The sequence below is a fragment of the Periophthalmus magnuspinnatus genome, chromosome 23, assembly GCF_009829125.3.
Source record: "Periophthalmus magnuspinnatus isolate fPerMag1 chromosome 23, fPerMag1.2.pri, whole genome shotgun sequence".
Taxonomy (NCBI): Eukaryota; Metazoa; Chordata; class Actinopteri; order Gobiiformes; family Gobiidae; genus Periophthalmus; species Periophthalmus magnuspinnatus.
The window spans coordinates 16,883,981-16,901,134 of record NC_047148.1 but is presented as its reverse complement, the minus strand read 5'-3'; the positions used below and the strand labels follow the sequence as shown (position 1 = coordinate 16,901,134).

General features: G+C 38.8%; 3 protein-coding genes across 3 annotated transcripts; 2 read left to right on the top strand and 1 right to left on the bottom strand.

Annotated features, from left to right (window-relative positions):
* Positions 1 to 255: 255 nt before the first annotated feature.
* zcchc9 (zinc finger, CCHC domain containing 9) lies at positions 256 to 3,928 on the bottom strand. Its single transcript, XM_033989064.2, has 6 exons — positions 3,438 to 3,928; positions 2,618 to 3,053; positions 2,371 to 2,521; positions 1,880 to 1,972; positions 1,724 to 1,792; positions 256 to 1,647 (listed from the first exon to the last, which is right to left on the bottom strand). The coding sequence occupies exons 2-6, from the start codon at positions 3,026 to 3,028 to the stop codon at positions 1,535 to 1,537; spliced, it is 837 nt and encodes a 278-aa protein (XP_033844955.1). The 5' UTR covers positions 3,029 to 3,053; positions 3,438 to 3,928; the 3' UTR covers positions 256 to 1,534.
* On the top strand, positions 3,667 to 5,449 carry LOC117392037 (low choriolytic enzyme). The gene is made up of 9 exons (XM_055231550.1): positions 3,667 to 4,034; positions 4,102 to 4,137; positions 4,213 to 4,278; positions 4,343 to 4,389; positions 4,464 to 4,533; positions 4,603 to 4,717; positions 4,782 to 4,954; positions 5,149 to 5,230; positions 5,320 to 5,449. The coding sequence occupies exons 1-9, from the start codon at positions 3,983 to 3,985 to the stop codon at positions 5,447 to 5,449; spliced, it is 771 nt and encodes a 256-aa protein (XP_055087525.1). The 5' UTR covers positions 3,667 to 3,982.
* Positions 5,450 to 7,582: 2,133 nt separating this feature from the next.
* LOC117391293 (alpha-2B adrenergic receptor) lies at positions 7,583 to 9,478 on the top strand. The gene is made up of 3 exons (XM_055231944.1): positions 7,583 to 7,632; positions 7,715 to 8,762; positions 9,048 to 9,478. Exons 2-3 carry the CDS (start codon positions 7,843 to 7,845, stop codon positions 9,394 to 9,396), a joined length of 1,269 nt encoding a protein of 422 aa, XP_055087919.1. The 5' UTR covers positions 7,583 to 7,632; positions 7,715 to 7,842; the 3' UTR covers positions 9,397 to 9,478.
* The last annotated feature ends 7,676 nt before the right edge of the window (positions 9,479 to 17,154 follow it).

The following is a 17,154-nucleotide window of genomic DNA, read 5'->3' as shown; positions in this document are numbered from 1 at the left end:
TGAAGAGCCTAAAAGCCTTTATTTCCACTCTTATACAAAGTTGGTCTTATCCAGATAGTTGTTTTGTGTAAGATCTGAGACAATGAAACTTTTAATGCGTTACAAAGTCGCGCAGAGATCGGCCGTGTTTGGAAACCTTTGGGGAAAATGCGCACTGTATTGTGGGATGACTAAAAACTCTTTACCTCTGGTTAGGAAGCTCCTGAGGTTCCTATGTGAAAAGCTATGAACGAAAGCAAACAGGCTCCTTTTCCTAACTTCTTCCCTTTTTTTTAATGAATGTATTCAGTAAGTATACTAAGTTAAATAAATTGTATACAAACGTTACAACTTATAACGCCTTATACCAGGGGTTGTACACACATTCAAATATGTTGTAATTCCTAAATACAGAACTGTTTTCATGGCCTTTTTGTTAGTGAAGTCACTTAAGGAAAGTGTCACCACAGAAATATGCACAATTAGTTTATTTGATTCCTCTACATTTGTGCAGGTAGAATTCTGCCCACATAATCAACAGATTTATAATGAAACAGTTCATTTTTTGTTTGCTTGCAGAAGAAATAAAATACCACATTCTCCCGTTTCAAAATAAAGTCCTTATTGAGATGTCCAGTGATACATCTGCTTAAGTCTTTCCAGAATGATGTTGAGTACAAGCACATCCAAAAAAGATGCTTAACAGTCTCAGGATGATTTTCACAAAATGATCACTTCACATCAATGCCCCCCTTAAATGTAATCATATAATGATTAGCAGGATAATATTTGTGGATAATTTTAAAGAGAATCTCTTTTACCTTGTTTGTTATTAGATATTCATTGGGGATTGTCCAAACTAATTTCCAATTAATATCTCTCACAAAACAATTCCAAAATGATACTCCATGTGGGACAGTAGTAACTTCTCTCCGGAATAGTTTGCAAATATTCTTGTTAGTTTTTGAGAGTAGAAAAGCAGATTTTCCCAATTTCAGTGATTTACAGGACTGAGTAGAGATGCAGGGGGTAAGTCTGCAGCATTATGATGCCAGTTGGCTTGTCATCAAAAAGTATAGCATATTGTTTTGGCATAACGGGAAATTCATACAAATTTTATTAGGAATTCCAAGTTGCCCCTCAATGTTAAAAAAGCTGTTTCACAAAAACAATCTGTTTCTCTATCCAGTTGGGAAAAAATAATGTATGTTTGTATAAAATGTCCCTATTGTTCCATATTATGTACTTATGTGGTGAAAAACTATGTTTATAGATTAGGGACCGTGCTAAAATAATTTGATTGTGAAATGATGAAAGCTTTTCAGGAAGTTTGTCCACATTGAAATTACATATATTTGTGTTTTGAACTGATGTGTTTAAACAAATTAATCTCACTTTTCTTTTTTCTTTTTTTATGACAAAGGACAATGAACAATATTTGGCCTCCAGAGTCTTGACTAAACCATCTGTAAAGGCACAATCCACAGTGTAAAGAGTGAAAACTGTGAAATGTTTAGGTTATTGTGGCTCCATATATCAGCACAGTCTTTGCAAATCAGAACACCACAACTTTAGACTGTTTGGGCTTGGCTTTCTTCACTGGCATGTGCACATCTTCATGGTCCGCACTCATATTGTTGGATAACCAGTTTAGTGTCATGGTGTTTGCTGAAACAAATAGGAAAGTATAGTTAATAACGGTTGTAACGAGGTCCAAGGATTAGCAGATAACTAAAATACACACTTGATGCCTGGTGCTCTGGACAGTCTTTCTGAAAATGCTCCACAGAACCACAAACACGGCAGCATCCTCCTGCACATTGACATATAGTATAATCACACATATAATCTAGAGCACAAAAGTAGTATTTACAAACAAAACACACTTGATTTTGATTACCTTGTGCATACAGCCCTTTTGGGTTATCTGGGCAGGAGCGTGACAAGTGTCCAGTTTTTCCACAGATGAAGCATTTTGCAAATGGATAGTCTCCTACAGTAAAAATGAGCACGAGGGGCAGTACTTAGTTTATGGTGATGCACACGGCATATGTGAAGTCGACTAATAGGGGGTGTGGTATGGCATTGGTAAATCTCTCACAAGACTACAAGCTCACACAAAAACATTTAAAGTACTATTAAACTGTGTTTACATATAAGAAGGGCAGACAGTCTCTGACTCCCAAAATCCCAAATTCGCTACATAAAATATAAAATATTGAATAAATAAAATACATGCCTTCTCCCATCTCCTGTTACGTACATACAAAAATGCATACAATCCAAATAAAATGATTTTGTCGACTAAGTCACGTAAATCCCACAGCCCGACATTAGTATAGTATTATTAACAACAAGTTTGAGAAACCTTTTGTATCTTGTGTGCCTCACCTAAAGCAGGGTCTACTTTAGCTCTACACTTGTGAATTTCATGTTCAGTTGAGCCACAACGGTAACAAATGCCTCTGCCCATCTCCTCATCTCTGTCAGCCTCTGGACAATCTGCTAAGCCATGGCCTGGTTTTCTACAGTTAAAACAAAGCTGAAAAAAGAGACAAAGACAGATATTACCAAACAATAAATATAAAAAACAAGGTATTTTCAGATAATACTTAAAAATATATAAAAAGGTATTCACCATTTTATTTTTCTTGTCCTTTTGTCGTTTAATCCGTCGGTCTTCCCTTCTCTGATCTTTTTTCAAAGCAGTTTCCACCTCCTCTGCGAAATCCAGGTCTCGTGACTGAATTTTTTCATCAGTTTTGGGCTGCAGCTGGCCACTCTGCTGGAGATACTCCATGAAGCCATTTACATCCTCACTGACATAGTCCTTTTTACGATTCGGTTTCTTTAAAGCAGTGCCCTGGGGCTGAGTCCTCCGCAGGTGTTCTTTCTGAAGTCCTTTTTGAGATTTTGAGGAGTTGGTGGAGCTGCCACTGGCATGTGCTGCTGCAGTCTCCCCTCGCCCTCTTGTTCTGAGCTGGCTCCATGGAGTGGCCTCAGATGGTTTGTTTCGGTGGATGTTGTTCGCTCGGGCCCACCTTGTCATGGTTAGACTGCACTGGTTCAACAGTCTAAAGGAACAACAGCATTAACAATGTTCCACACTTTACTTAAAATCGTTTGCCAGAAATTTTACAGGACATTTTAGTCATGTTATCAAGGCATCTACAAACGAATTACCCCCTTTTTAATTACATTGTTTTAAAAATAACAGATGTGTGAAAGATCTGTTCTAAGGTCTAAGACTATATATGTTCGCAATTATTCCAAATGAATTACACACCAAGATAAACACACTATATTTTGATATGTAAATGACCCAAAATATCTGATGGGACTCAAACTAGATGGAAAACACGTGTGAACCCAATCATAAAGTCTTACAAGATCCGGGGAGGATGATCATGAATTAGTGTCAGTGAATATTTATACGAATTTAAACCAGTTTTACTTACACTCCGCTCCTCGGAAGTAGCAGAAGCAGCAGGTTTCCCTTCCCGCAACTATTGACTCACGTAACACTTATTTCTACATACTAGAATAAAACATTATTATGCAACAACCATTAATAAATAATCAACTCGGACTGGATTAAGACAGTTTGGAGTAAACACTTCTAGGCTTTTCCACGTGTTGTTTTCACGGAAGTTGTTTCTTCTTCTTCTTCTTGATCCACAAACACGCGGGTCTATGGGACACGCGCTACAGTGACCTCTAGTGTTTACCATCGGCAGATTTTAGTTCCTCAATTAAGTTGATTTACAAAAAAAACCAAAAAAAAAAACCGAGTACCTTTTTGTCAATTATTCACAGTATTCTGATAATATTGTGTGTACCTACAGTACTACAGCACTTTGCAATTTAGCAACATTACTTTAGTTGTACTGTCAAAGGGGAAGTCTACATAGAAGACGCACAGCTGAGCCTCGTTTAGTCAGATTGTGTCAGAGAAGTTGAAAAGAGTTTTTTTTTTTAACATCACCCAGAGAAGACCTTGAAAATGCATCTTTGGCTTTTAAATGTAATCATATATTTTGGGTGGCATCCTCATGGTAAGAGATTCAAAACTTTAATTGTAGTCTGTGGAGTGGTTTAGTAAAAATGCTTTTTGTGTTGCAGTTAAATCAAGCCCAGTAAACAGGGGAAATTCCACAGGTAACGCACAATTATGGTCTTTTGATGATTGGTTGTACTACGTTTTTTGCAATATACTCAGGCTTTTTATTACAGAACTCTTACTTGATGGGGTCTACAAAACCTTGCGAACTATTAAACACAGCCCTGAGACTATTGAAGGTAAATTGCCATATGCTTTCTTAGACTCACTTCAAGCAATCAATTTATGGTAAACATTTTCCAGAGCTACACTCAAAACATCAAATAGAAGAAGGAGACATTCTACAATTTGTGAGTGTGCATTTATCAAACTCAATTGATGCATCAGTATCATGATTCCATACATTATCTGTGTTGCTGTGCAGACTGACAGGAATGCAGTGCAGTCTATCTGGCCAACACATGCCATACCATATCTGATAAGTGCTGAGCTACGTAAGCAGAGTTCCATTTGACCATAGACCATAGAAAGGACTGTTGTAATTGTTTCTTGTCTCTTTACAGGTAGTCGTACAAATGACATCTTAAGTGCAACACGAATGATTTCAGATCAAACTTGTGTGACGTTTCATCTCCGGACATTTGAGACCAACTTCCTTCATTTCAAAAACAGTCCAGGGTATGTTCCATCTGGCAACAATTAACTTGAACTGTTTGGTAACTTTCTTTATCATATTTTCTAGCTGTTCATCTTATGTGGGGTTCATTGGTGGAGACCAGGCAGTATATATTGGGTCTGTCTGCACCGTGGGAAATATTGTTCATGAACTTTTGCATGCACTTGGCTTCTATCATGAGCACACTCGTATGGACCGGGACAGTTACATTAATATTATCAAAAACAACATCATAAAAGGTAAAAACATAAAACTGTATCAGTTCTATTTCAGTGGTTTCCATATCAGTGTGTGCTCCTCCATCCTCTCCTAATGGTTACAGCCTAAGATGCACCTTGGTCCTTCTGCCATTAATTGTCTGGCAGATTGTTATTCTAAATAATAATGATTACATGTTTTTATAAGTTATTTTAATTGAATTATTGTGTTTCAGGAACTGAACAGAACTTTGTTAAGCGACATGGTGACACCTTGAATGTCCCTTATGACACTGCCTCCATATTACACTATGGAAGGTGATGTGTTAATGAATTAAGGGCTTTTAAGACACTTTTTCCCCTAGCTTGATATCAATTATTCATTTCTTTCATTGTTTTGCATTTAGTGCATACTTTTCATCCAATGGCTCACCCACTATTGTACCTCTCCATACGGCCAAAGACATGGGGCAGAGGGAGAGGCTGACACAGTTGGACATACTGAGGGTCCGGCTGCTTTATCAGTGTGGTGTGTAGAGCAAACATGTTAGATGAGCCACTGTACAAAAACATTTATTATTAATCATCATTTTTGCAGATTCTTCAAGAAATCTAACTGATGAACCGGGGTCCTGGCAATAGAGGCAAATGATGATGTCCACAACACTCTGACACTGCATAAACTCCAATCCTCCTCTAGGGGGCGCTGAAACACAGTCTAATGAGAACAGAAAAGCTTTTTAAAATAAATTCACTGCTGAAAATATTTTCTGTTTTTGTTTTTAGGTAACGTTGAGTAAATTAATTTAAAAGGGACATAGGCCTATTATGTAAAACTACTTTTATGAGCGTTTTAAATCATTCACTCATCAGAAGTTGTATTTGGACTGATTAATGTATGTTTCAGTCCTGCACTCAAAACATTTGCTTTTACCCGCCCTACCCTTTATCTGCCTTCAGCTCCAAACTTGCCTGAAATTATCCAGGTCATACGTGTAGGGAAAAATGTTACTGACATTTTTCAACAACAAACACACAGGCTAAGTGAAAATCTGCTTCTGGACTTATGAATGTATGTGTGTATGAAAAGGCGGGGCCTGTCAGTTCTGCACTTTAGAAATCATTTGGACATGTTTCTATAAGACTTTTTAGATACATTTTGTTTCAAACTAAATGAAACTAAGTTGATTTGCACAAATGAAACTTTTTGTATCAGTTGCTTTCAGAGTGGCTACATCAGTATCTGCTACACTATGGCTTCACTTTTCTGTTGTGAAATGCCTCATTTTGAATCAGACATTAGATTAATTCGGGATGGGCTTTCTGAACAGTCTCATCTGTTAATTATCCCACTTATGCACCAGCGCAGAAATAAAAATAGTTGTGTTCAAACCAATCTTCTCAGTCTTTCCATGAAACCATCTCTCTCCAAGGTTCTGTCCTCATTCTGCCAACAACAGTAAACGTCTGCACTTAACACACTGTTAACTTCACTGTTTATTTGATGGCTCATATCAAGTGTAAATGTCAGAGCAATTTTCCACCATTACCCTGGGTAGCAATGCTTCAAAAATATATAAACATTTAACAGGTAGAAAGTGATGGTTTTGGAAATTCTAGTTTTGAAAAAGTATCCCCCTCCCCCTTTTCGCGCGCTCTTTTTCTTTGTTTTTGGATGGAATTGGTTGAAAAAAACAAAACAAAAACAAAACATATTTTACTGCTGTAACAATATGTAATACTACTGAAAAAGCAGCTTAAGATGTTTCCGTGAGATGTTACTGCGTTCTCTGGAATGTTCCACAGTATGACATTAATAGTGTCGGGACGGGGGCAAGCAGGTGACATCACCAGGTCAAGTTCCTGGTAAGATCTGTGGAGAGACAACGAGCACACACATAAGGGGGATTATTTTGAACAGTCTAAACGAATTGGTATTTCAGAGCAATAAAAACGCAAGTGAAGTAAGTGCAAAAGGAAGTCCAGGTTAAAGCCATACTGTGAAAAGTTCCAGTCAAAGAGATCAGTGATGTTCGGTCACACACTAGATCCTGCCAATGTCATGTGAAGCATTGACTGAGGCTATGACTTCACTTTGGGGTCAGTGAGTGGCTGCTGAATGCTGTGAAATGGGGAAACATGAGGAAAAGGAAAAGTGGTTACAATTGGTCAAAATATTAAAATTCATCATTCTGTGCATGCATTTATCCATCCTCCAATTTTCTCTCTGATTCCCACCGAGTCTGAGTGAGGGCAGTTTGGGTCCAGCGCAGCCGTGCGCAACGTGCGTCCTCGTTGATCCGCTAACGTCCGCATTAATTCTGTGCTTCTCTCTCACTCTCTCCTGCACACACTTTTCCTCTCTCTTCTCCGCCAGCAGATCCGTCTCCAGAGTCCTAGGAGAATGACAGTTCGGAAGAAGCACAGATGTGGATTGATATTTTAATTTATTTTTTTTTTATTTTGGGTCATTTACAGCCTGGTCTTGTGACAAGGGAGAAGAAACTTGTATTCTTTTTTTATTATCTCTTACTTAATATGATGCACTTTTTAAAATTGTTAGCCACATCTTGCACTTCCTTTTGAGGAGAAAAGGGGAGATGGGAATCTCTGCTGAATATTTGACCCTTGACTTCTGGTTTAAAGTCAAGATGACTACTTTTAGGTTCTGTGAGGAAATGCAGATCCATTCTTTTCAACTTCAGCACTCATACTGCACAGTGAGTAGGCTATTTTTTATTTTAATTTATTGCATTATTTTAAACAATTGGTTGTAATTTGTCTTGTGTCTATCTCTTACAGAAGTTCTTCTTGTGACTTTGTCATTGGATCTTTATACTGCTTTGGACATGATATGTGTGTCCCAATTCTAAATATGCTTTTTCAAAGAAACCCTGTTTCTAACTTGTGAGGACCAGGACTCTGTAACCATGGCAACTGCCCCAGACACACCCTGCCTTTCTGAGCTTGGGGCGCTCCACTCCAGGAACAAAAGCGTCATCACCCAACCCTGTAACCAGAGCACTGTGAAGATCCCTCACTACTCTCCACAAGCCACTGCCGCCATTGCCGTTTCGATCACATTTATGATGATGGTGACTATTGTGGGTAACATTTTAGTCATTATTGCTGTACTCACATCACGATCCCTAAAAGGGGCTCAGAACCTGTTCTTGGTGTCTTTGGCTGCTGCGGATATTTTAGTGGCAACTCTTATAATCCCCTTCTCTCTGGCCAATGAGTTGCAGGGACACTGGGTATTCAGTTCACTTTGGTGTGAGATCTACCTGGCGTTGGATGTTCTCTTCTGCACTTCCTCAATTGTGCACCTCTGTGCCATTGCACTTGACCGCTACCTGTCCATCTCTAGGCCCGTCTCTTATGGTACCAAACGCACCCCTAAACGTATCAAGGCAGCTATTGTCATTGTTTGGCTCATATCTGCAGTCATATCATTCCCACCGTTGCTTACACTGGACAAGAGCGAAGGAGGTGAAGAAACGTGTGAACTAAACGATGAGCGCTGGTATATCCTCTACTCCACTATTGGTTCTTTCTTTGCACCCTGTGTTATCATGATTCTCGTCTATATAAGAATCTATCAGATCGCCAAGAAGCATACGCGCTGTCCACCCGGCCAAAACCACAAGCCAATGCCAGGACCAGTTGGAGCCCATGAGCATGTGCAGAGGGCAGCTGAAGCGGGACAACAGAATGGAGATAAACAGGACTCAATTGGAGACCAACAGCAAAAGGTCCTGAGCAAGATAACTCATTTAGATTCAACCCAGGCATCACAAACTATAACGCTTGTAAGCATTACAAAGCAGGATGCTCAGCAAAATCCAAATTCAAGTAATGCTGCGATCCAAAAATCATCCTCCTCTCCTTCAATCCCCCAACATGACAGCCAAATCCTTTCAGCTGTTCCACCCAAAGACACGGAGGAAGACAAAGCAGACAAGGTGTCCAGCTCTGACTCTGAGGTGGAGTTGCAAATGGGAGTAAAAAGTAATAATGATGAAGAAGAGGGAACGGAAACAATGAAGACCAATGAGCAGGGTCTGGTGTTTTCCAAAACTAAAGAATTCAAAATACACGTCCTAAACTTGGCATGTAGATACAAACACACAATGGCCACGCAGGCTGGTTCCAAAGTGGTGGTAGAAGAGAGTCCAAACATCCAAGGGACTCCAACATCACGGCGCAAAGCCATGGTAAACAGAGAGAAGCGTTTCACCTTTGTTCTAGCAGTGGTCATGGGGGTCTTTGTCATCTGCTGGTTCCCATTCTTCTTCACTTATTCCCTGCAAGCTATATGTCCAGAGACATGCACCATTCCTAACCCCCTATTTAAGTTCTTCTTTTGGATAGGTTACTGCAACTCCTGCCTCAACCCGGTCATTTACACTATATTTAACAAGGACTTTAGGAGAGCTTTTAAGAGGATACTGTGCAGAGACACTAAGGGTACGTTTTCCTAGAAACAATGAAGTGCATATTAAACTCATTCAACCACAAACTATAGTTACAGCTAATGTACACTTCTGCATTGGTCAGAAACATTTATTTGTATTTATTATTGTGCTCCGCCAGTGCAACGTTAGAAAACATCTCTGAAATTCTGAAAGCAGCAGTCAAGTGGCTGAATCAATCTTCTTTAATGTTATTTCAGGCAAGCTTGTAATTATATATACAATGACTGGAGAAGAAATTATTTGATTATATGTTGAAATCAAAGCCAAATGGATACAGGGTCTGTGGTCAGTCACTTGAAGACTATAAAACTCTGTGAGTGCCCTGTTTGTGTGGCAGAAGAAAACACAGGGCCGCGGGGCTTATTGGAAGAGAGCAAATATCTCTAAGTGTTCTTGGTGGCAGATGAAAATGGCTCAGAGAAACAGGAGGCTGCATGGCAAATGGGAGTTCAGCACCTTCAGCTGGAGCTGAGGCTGGGGACATGAACAGTGATGGATTGAATTTTTTATCTAGTCTGAAGCTTGAGATGTCAAACCTCTGTCTGTGTATCCAACACAGAAGACTGTGGTGAGAAGCGTCTCAAAGCAGACTCGTTATTAATGTGCAATATTCAATAAACAAAACAGAGGTGAGATAATAAATGCTCAGCAGCAATACACTGAACTCAGAGCTGGCCCCAGCGACTTGTCCCTGTACGCTCTGTTTAACGCAACATCCAAAAGTATTTTAGAGTGTGTGGAACTGGCTCTCATGTATTAGTCTATTATTCATAAGTGTAAAATTATAAGCCAACTATTTGAATGCAACTTTGACCACATCAGTATTGCATTAAAAGACTCACTCAGACACACTATTTGAATTAAATACATTTTCAACTAATCAACAAGGATATTTGCCTCAAAGTTATATTTGTGCATCTTAGTATTTTTCTACATCCACTCAGTCATGTGTGTACTAAAATATGAAGTGTTACACATATTATGACAGTGTTTTGACTGGAGCACAAAGTTCAGAAACTGAATGTTGTGGCCTAAGTGCACTTCTTTGTAATACTCCATTTGCATGTGATGTGGTCAGAGGATCTTACCTTTGTATATATGTTTAAACCATGCATGTTGTTAAAACCAATATACGTTATGGGTCAATTCTAATGAATAATGATTTGATTTGATAATGCAGGAGCTTTGAAATGTCGCATGTGAATGTAAAATGAGTGAATGGCAATACAAAATGTATTGGGTGTGGTTAGTCCCTCTACCAATAAAACCATATACTTTTAACTTTCAAGAAATTTCTTGAGTGACATTGATTTTGTGAAATATGATTATATTTTATATTTTTACAAGTACAATAACAGAAGCAGAATCAGTAGCCTACACAGTTAGGCTGTATGTATGCCTCATGTGAGCAGCAGTGAGCAAACACAATTTATAATCCATCCATTGCAATTTTATTTATCAAAAATATAAATCCTGGTTGGATTTTTTACAATGTAACACTGTATGACTCTGCAATGATGTATATGTGTATACATTTATTTTGAAATGGACTAACAATGAAATGTTGAAAAAGACATGGTTTTACCAAAGCTTGGGTATACGAGCCGAGTGGGTGGGAGAGCACTTACAGAGCAAAGAATAATGGAATCATGTCATTTGCCTTTGCTTTCTGTCGGAGATGTTTTCCTAATAAGCTTTGTCTGTTTGATCTTTACAACCTCTGGGAGAAAGAAAACAAATAACTAATAGATGTCATCGTGCTTGTTATTTGACCAACAAGTTGTGGTTTTATTTAAAATGAACTGAAATTTTGTCTTTCACTTGTCAATTCAACAGGCACTTTAGATATTTAAATGAAAATGACCTAATTAATTTGTGTATTTATGCTGACAAATCCATAGCTTCAAGGCAATCATCTTAATGCCTTTTTTATGATGTCATATTAAGCTGCAGTAATGTGATGTCGTTTGTCAGTCTGCACAAGCTGCAGGGGTTCAGTTCTCACTTCAGTCAATACTTATACATGTCAAACATCAACTTTTTTTGTGTGTGTGCAAAAAGATTTCATTTTGATATTTACAAGTTGGACATGTTCCACGTGTCTGCAGTACAATCATCTTTTAATAGTTATCTTATGAGCATAAGAGTTTGTAACATGAGAATTCATAAACACCTGGAAGGAGAGCTGCTATAAATAATTTAGCCCAATTACATATTGATGTGTTGTGGTCATAAAGATTCCATTGCGTGGCACTTATTTAAACTTGTAAGCAGTTTCCAGCATTTCCCATGAGCCTTGTATGTGGTCACTGTTTTAACTTGTGATGTGCAGGTACCTGTGTCAATAATGCATGTGTTCACGTCAGGCAGAAATGTGTACATGTGAGTGTGAGCCATAGCCTTGTGTGAAGCTTCAGGCTTCATATCCATTGTGATGGAGCTGAAATAGGCAATCTGTGCACTCTTCATTTGAACATATTAATGTATCATATGTGTTACAAACCTATAGTCTGCTTCATAATATAGGGAATAAAACGGTACAGCCACAGAGTCCAATTTAAAACATTCAAATACATACAGTACATACAATACATCAAATACAATTGCTGTATTAATTTCTAAATGTGTTGAAGGGTTCTGCATCTCTATTTAAGACTTCACATACTGTTAATTCAAGGCCCACAAAGTTCACACAAAACTGACACTGAGCAAAGTGTTCAGTGTTTCAGTCTGTTAACATGAAGTGACTTGTTTTTGTCTTTTTTTCTTCCTTTGCTTTGTATGACTTCATGCTTTGAGTTACTCTTCTTGCTGACTTGGACTCAGGTTGGTAGACGCCAGTGTCCTCTGGAGGATCTGGAGGAGGAGCTGACATTAGGCATCAGGTGTGTGTGTGACTCACTGTAATCATCATGGTCATAGAGCTTCTCCAACATGAAGGACATACAGACACACACACAATTCTCAGAGGTATCATTCGCCATAGCTACTGGGCAGTTTAGTTATTTACTTTTTTTGTATTTGGATGATGTTGACATAATTAAAGGAATTGTGTGAGATGGAGGCAGTGCTGTGTATTGTGTGCGTGTGTGTTTGTGTGTGGGGGTGCGTGTGTGTGTGTGTAATAATGTGATTGAGTTAAAACAAATAAGGATGTTATCCCATTAGAAAGTAGCCATAGTGCTGGAGGCTCTGCACTGACATGGTTAAATGTCAGAGCAGATCTCAGTACAAACTAATAGGATGAGAGTGAAGGGACATAAAAACACGCCCAGACACCTTTAGCTGTCCAATAGCATGTCATTACGTTATGAAGGATCCCAAAGTGTTCCCTGACCAGCCTGAGATCCTTCATAAAACATGCTTACAATCAAAGGCCGAATGATTTCTCATGAAGATATTTCAGAATATTATTACATTAAAAAGCAACAAAAATAGAATTGAGTTTTTTACAAATTCTTCTTTGTCTTCCACTTTGCACAGGGTCACAGAGGCAGAGATGCCCAGACTTCCCTTTCCACCCACACATCCTTCAGCTCGGGGAATCCCAAGGCATCCTCAAGCCAGCTGAGAGACATAGTACCTTCAGCATGTTCTGGATCTTCCACTGGACTTCCTCTCAGTGGAACATGCCCTGGGGAGGCATCTGAAAGCCCCCTCTTGACGTGGGGCAGCGGTTCTACTCTGAGTTCTTCCCATGTGACTGAGCTCCTCACGCTGTCTATAAGGAGTGCCCAGCCACCCTGTGGAAGAAACACATTTCAACCGCTTGTATCTGCCATCTTGTCCTTTCAGTCATTACCCAAAGCCCATGTCCACAGGTAGAGCTTTGCCTTTCAATTCAGCTCCTGCTTCACCAGTCTTCAACAGTTTGATTTAGTGACCACATCAGTACAAACACTGCAGACCTTGTGATACTTGAACTGCTCAACTTACTTACAAAAAATATATAATTTGAAAGAATAACAGTGAATAGTGAAGGCGTCCAGGGTGCCACAAAAAGCTCCTCTTGATGGAAGACTAGCGGCTCTAGTTCTAGTTCATGTTCTTGCAATGGTATGACTACCTCCAAAATAAACATTAGTCTATCAAGAGCTGTTGAAATGCTCTTATTTCTTGTTTGCATTTAATATATTCAGAGTTTGTATGCCTATTTTTTTTAAGCTCTTCAGAGACTCAAGAGCACTTTTAAATGGTGTGAAAAAAGACAAAGTACCCACGAAATGCTAAGTGTTGTGAGTATTTTTAGTAGAACAATGAAATCCTAACATGCTTTGGAGAGAATGAGTGATTTGAAGTGGCACATTATTGATTTTTGGATGAGATCCTGGGTGAATGTTTACATGAGTGAATTTTCGCAGAGGGCTCAAGATTATAGCTGTTACGCATGCATTTATTCTGCTGTAAGGTTAAGGTTAAGATACACTTTATTATCCCCATAGAGAAATTTGTTCTCTTTGTTGATCCATCTTTCAATGTCGCAGTGGGTGCACAGTCCTGCACTTGGGGACCCATCTCTGTGATATTGTTACCAGGCTTGGTCAGGAATACCTTAAGTCGAGAATTGTACCTATGGTGCATGTTTTGGGTTTATTGGAGGAAATCACAGTTGCCCAGGGGAAACCCATCTAGACATAAGGAGAACACGCAAACCCCCCACAAAAAAGCCCGAATGACACAGGGATTGAACCTGGAACCTTCTTGCTGTGAATCGTGAGTAGCCACTTAGCCACTGTGCCACTGTAAATTGTACAGTCCTTCAGAAATAATGATCTTGGTGTTCACACAAGTACATACTGCATGCTCAAATCTCTGAAGATGGGTTTGGACACTTTTTAACTTGAGTGGTTGTTATGGTGCATGTCCGTACTGCTTCACACAGCCATCTGTCCAAATAAACAGATTGACATTAATCCAGCCACTGATTACATCCCAAAAGCACTGGCTAAGGGAAAACCTAAATACAGTATTTTAATTAACATTTTATTGCAAGAATATGGAGTTCAGTGTTTCAGTCCTTTTCTGAGGCAGTTTCCATTTTCATACCCAATATTTTAGCCTTTTTGGATTTCTCTTAGCAAAAGGCAATCACATGTGCTCAATGCTTGATCCCCACTCCTATCATGGTTCTCTGGAGCAGGTATCGGAGTGCAACCTTCAGGTCACTTAGAGAGGATTGTGCAGGTCTACTTTACTTTCCATTATTTTCTTGGCTCTCATTTTGTGTCAGAAATCTGACTCTCTGTCTCTTTAGTAAAATACATTCTCTTAATTGTATGACAATTTATTTAAATGTATCTAACTGTAGTAGTAGAAGCAGTAGTAGTAGTAGTAGTATATAACAATATTTTTTATTTTCTGCTGGATTCCCTTCAGCTCGCAGACAATATTGACCTTTTATTACCCACCCACTACTCCTCAACATATTTGACCTTGACTTGATGAGCCAACTCCAAATTTTTGCATTTGCATTTACTATTTCCATCTCCTGATTTGTGTAGGACCAGCTGTTAAACATTGCAGCCTGAAGCCACTGTGGCTAAAACAAAGCCACTTTATTTGAATCTCAGCTTTCATCCAGGATTTTCACATCTTCAGTTTGGCCTCTTACCATTCCGTACCAGCTGGACAGAAGAACTGATGTGTGAGACACAAAGGCTTGAGCAAATATACAACTTCATCTGCACACTGGCTTTGCTCATCTGTCACTATAGCAGCTTCTATTAAACTCAAACTCACAGCCTCCTCCTGCTCTGCCCAAGTACAGCCATTGTAATATTATTCTTTTGATAACTGATAAATGTATGAATTGCTTATTCATATAATCAGACAAAACACACACATGCACACACCTCCACACGCCCACACACACACACACACACACACACCCCCCACACACACACACACACAAACACACCCCAACACACACCAACACACGCACACACACACACACACACACATATTATTATCATTAGTCCTGATTTCTAACTGAGGAGCCCATGCTCGTTTTATTTAAGCATCACAGTACTGAATTACATTTTATTCATTGTAAACCGCAATATTGACCTAACAAACTAATAACAGAAACAGGTCCACTAACCTGTCCAAAACTGCAGAACTGAGAGGCCTCACCTCTTGTGGCATTTCATTGGAGCAAGGCACATATTTTTCTTTACTTGTTTTCATTGTGGGAAACTTGCTACATAATCCCAAGTAAGTACAGAGCAGTGGGCTGAAAAAACAAACATTTTCTAAGTACTCAAGCATCAAATCCAGGACGGTGGAATTACTGAAACTCAAAGTTTATAATAAGGGAATGCTATTATAACATGGTTAAAGCTCACACAAGTTGATTTTACATAATATGACCCATTTAAAACTGTGAAAGGATGTGCCACCACAAAACACCAGAGCAGAGGTCTGTGTTATAAACCTTTATTTTATGACTCCTTGCCTTGGTAAGTGCAAGTTGATACAGTTCAAGGTTTCAGATTTACGAAGCACATCATTTTCTCAGCCTCCATTCAGCAAAAAAGGTCAGGGCTGTATGCACCATCAGACCAAATGGCACTTTTTTGTGAGTTTCCTCCGATGATTTACATTTTAAATGTACTTGTTCTTTATCATAAAGATCCCATTTTATACTATAATTTACTCCAGGACAGATCAGTGTGAAATATTATGAATATTTATGCTCAAGGTTCCTGCAGATTTACTGAAATGTACAGAGGAAATGCGACATAATGTAGATAAAACAAATGGCTTGTAAACTATGCAGAGAAATTCTCCTCATAGACAGCAATTAAAAACATCCACAAATCATTTAGCTAATTAAAAAAGTGAGTGTCAGATCTGGAAGAAGCAACATAAGATGTTGAAGTTCTGTTTGGGAGTGGCAAAGATCAATCAGGACGGAGTACAGCAGAGGGGACAGCTCTCGTTAGATGTATGTGAGATAGCGTTCACAGGGCCAGGCTGAAATGACATAGATAGCTACCACTGTAAATATATCAGTGGCTGAGGTTAGAGCTGCCAGGCCTGTGGGAAGACCAGAGAGGAGATTTATGGATGTAGTGGAAAAAGGACATGAAGTTAGTTGGCGTGAGAGAAGAGGACGCTGATAAGGTCAGCTGGGAAAAAAATGACCCCTAAGAAGAATAGCTGAGGAAGAAAGTGACGCATTTTAAAGGTGCACTATGTAACTTTTCTGGTGGACGGTTATCAACAGGACTCAATATTTGAAGTTACATTTAAAATTGAGCTAGAGATCAGGTTAGAATTCTGTAGAGAAATTCCTTTATTTATTTGTCACATTGTGGATTTGTTGACCTGTTATTTTCTGGTTAAATCTGTAATTACTGGGCATATCCATATGAAACAAAAAACGGCACAAAGTTCAATATCAGCATAAATAAACAAAAAAAGTTTAATTATTTTCTTACCATAGCTTCAGAAAGTGATTCCTTCAGAAAGTGGCCAAATTTCCCTTTGGGGACAATTAAGTGTACCCTAACATAGTGAACCTTTAACTGATCAGTTTATACCAGGAAAATCTGAACACTTGTACTAAAGCTCAGTGAAGTATTTAGTAGTGTGGGTAAACTTATTTGGAGAGCCATTGTAAACCTTGCATTGAATAATAGTGTGGTTGACTGTTTTTTTGTTGTTTTTTTTTCCATTATTCTCTCAAGTGCACTGTACTGTTAGCATTGCTTATGTTTCCACATATTGCATAGGAATCAGGAATATGCCAACATCAATATC

Coding starts and splice junctions, on each gene's coding strand:
- LOC117391293 (XM_055231944.1), top strand. CDS start 7,843: ATGGCAACTGCCCCAGACACACCCTGCCTTTCTGAGCTTGGGGCGCTC. Junction 8,763..9,047: donor GATGCTCAGCAAAATCCAAA/TTCAAGTAATGC, acceptor CAAACACACAAT/GGCCACGCAGGCTGGTTCCA.
- zcchc9 (XM_033989064.2), bottom strand. CDS start 3,028: ATGACAAGGTGGGCCCGAGCGAACAACATCCACCGAAACAAACCATCT. Junction 2,522..2,617: donor AGGACAAGAAAAATAAAATG/GTGAATACCTTT, acceptor CTCTTTTTTCAG/CTTTGTTTTAACTGTAGAAA. Junction 1,648..1,723: donor TCCAGAGCACCAGGCATCAA/GTGTGTATTTTA, acceptor TATTTGTTTCAG/CAAACACCATGACACTAAAC.
- LOC117392037 (XM_055231550.1), top strand. CDS start 3,983: ATGCATCTTTGGCTTTTAAATGTAATCATATATTTTGGGTGGCATCCT. Junction 4,035..4,101: donor TTTTGGGTGGCATCCTCATG/GTAAGAGATTCA, acceptor TTTGTGTTGCAG/TTAAATCAAGCCCAGTAAAC. Junction 4,955..5,148: donor CAAAAACAACATCATAAAAG/GTAAAAACATAA, acceptor ATTGTGTTTCAG/GAACTGAACAGAACTTTGTT.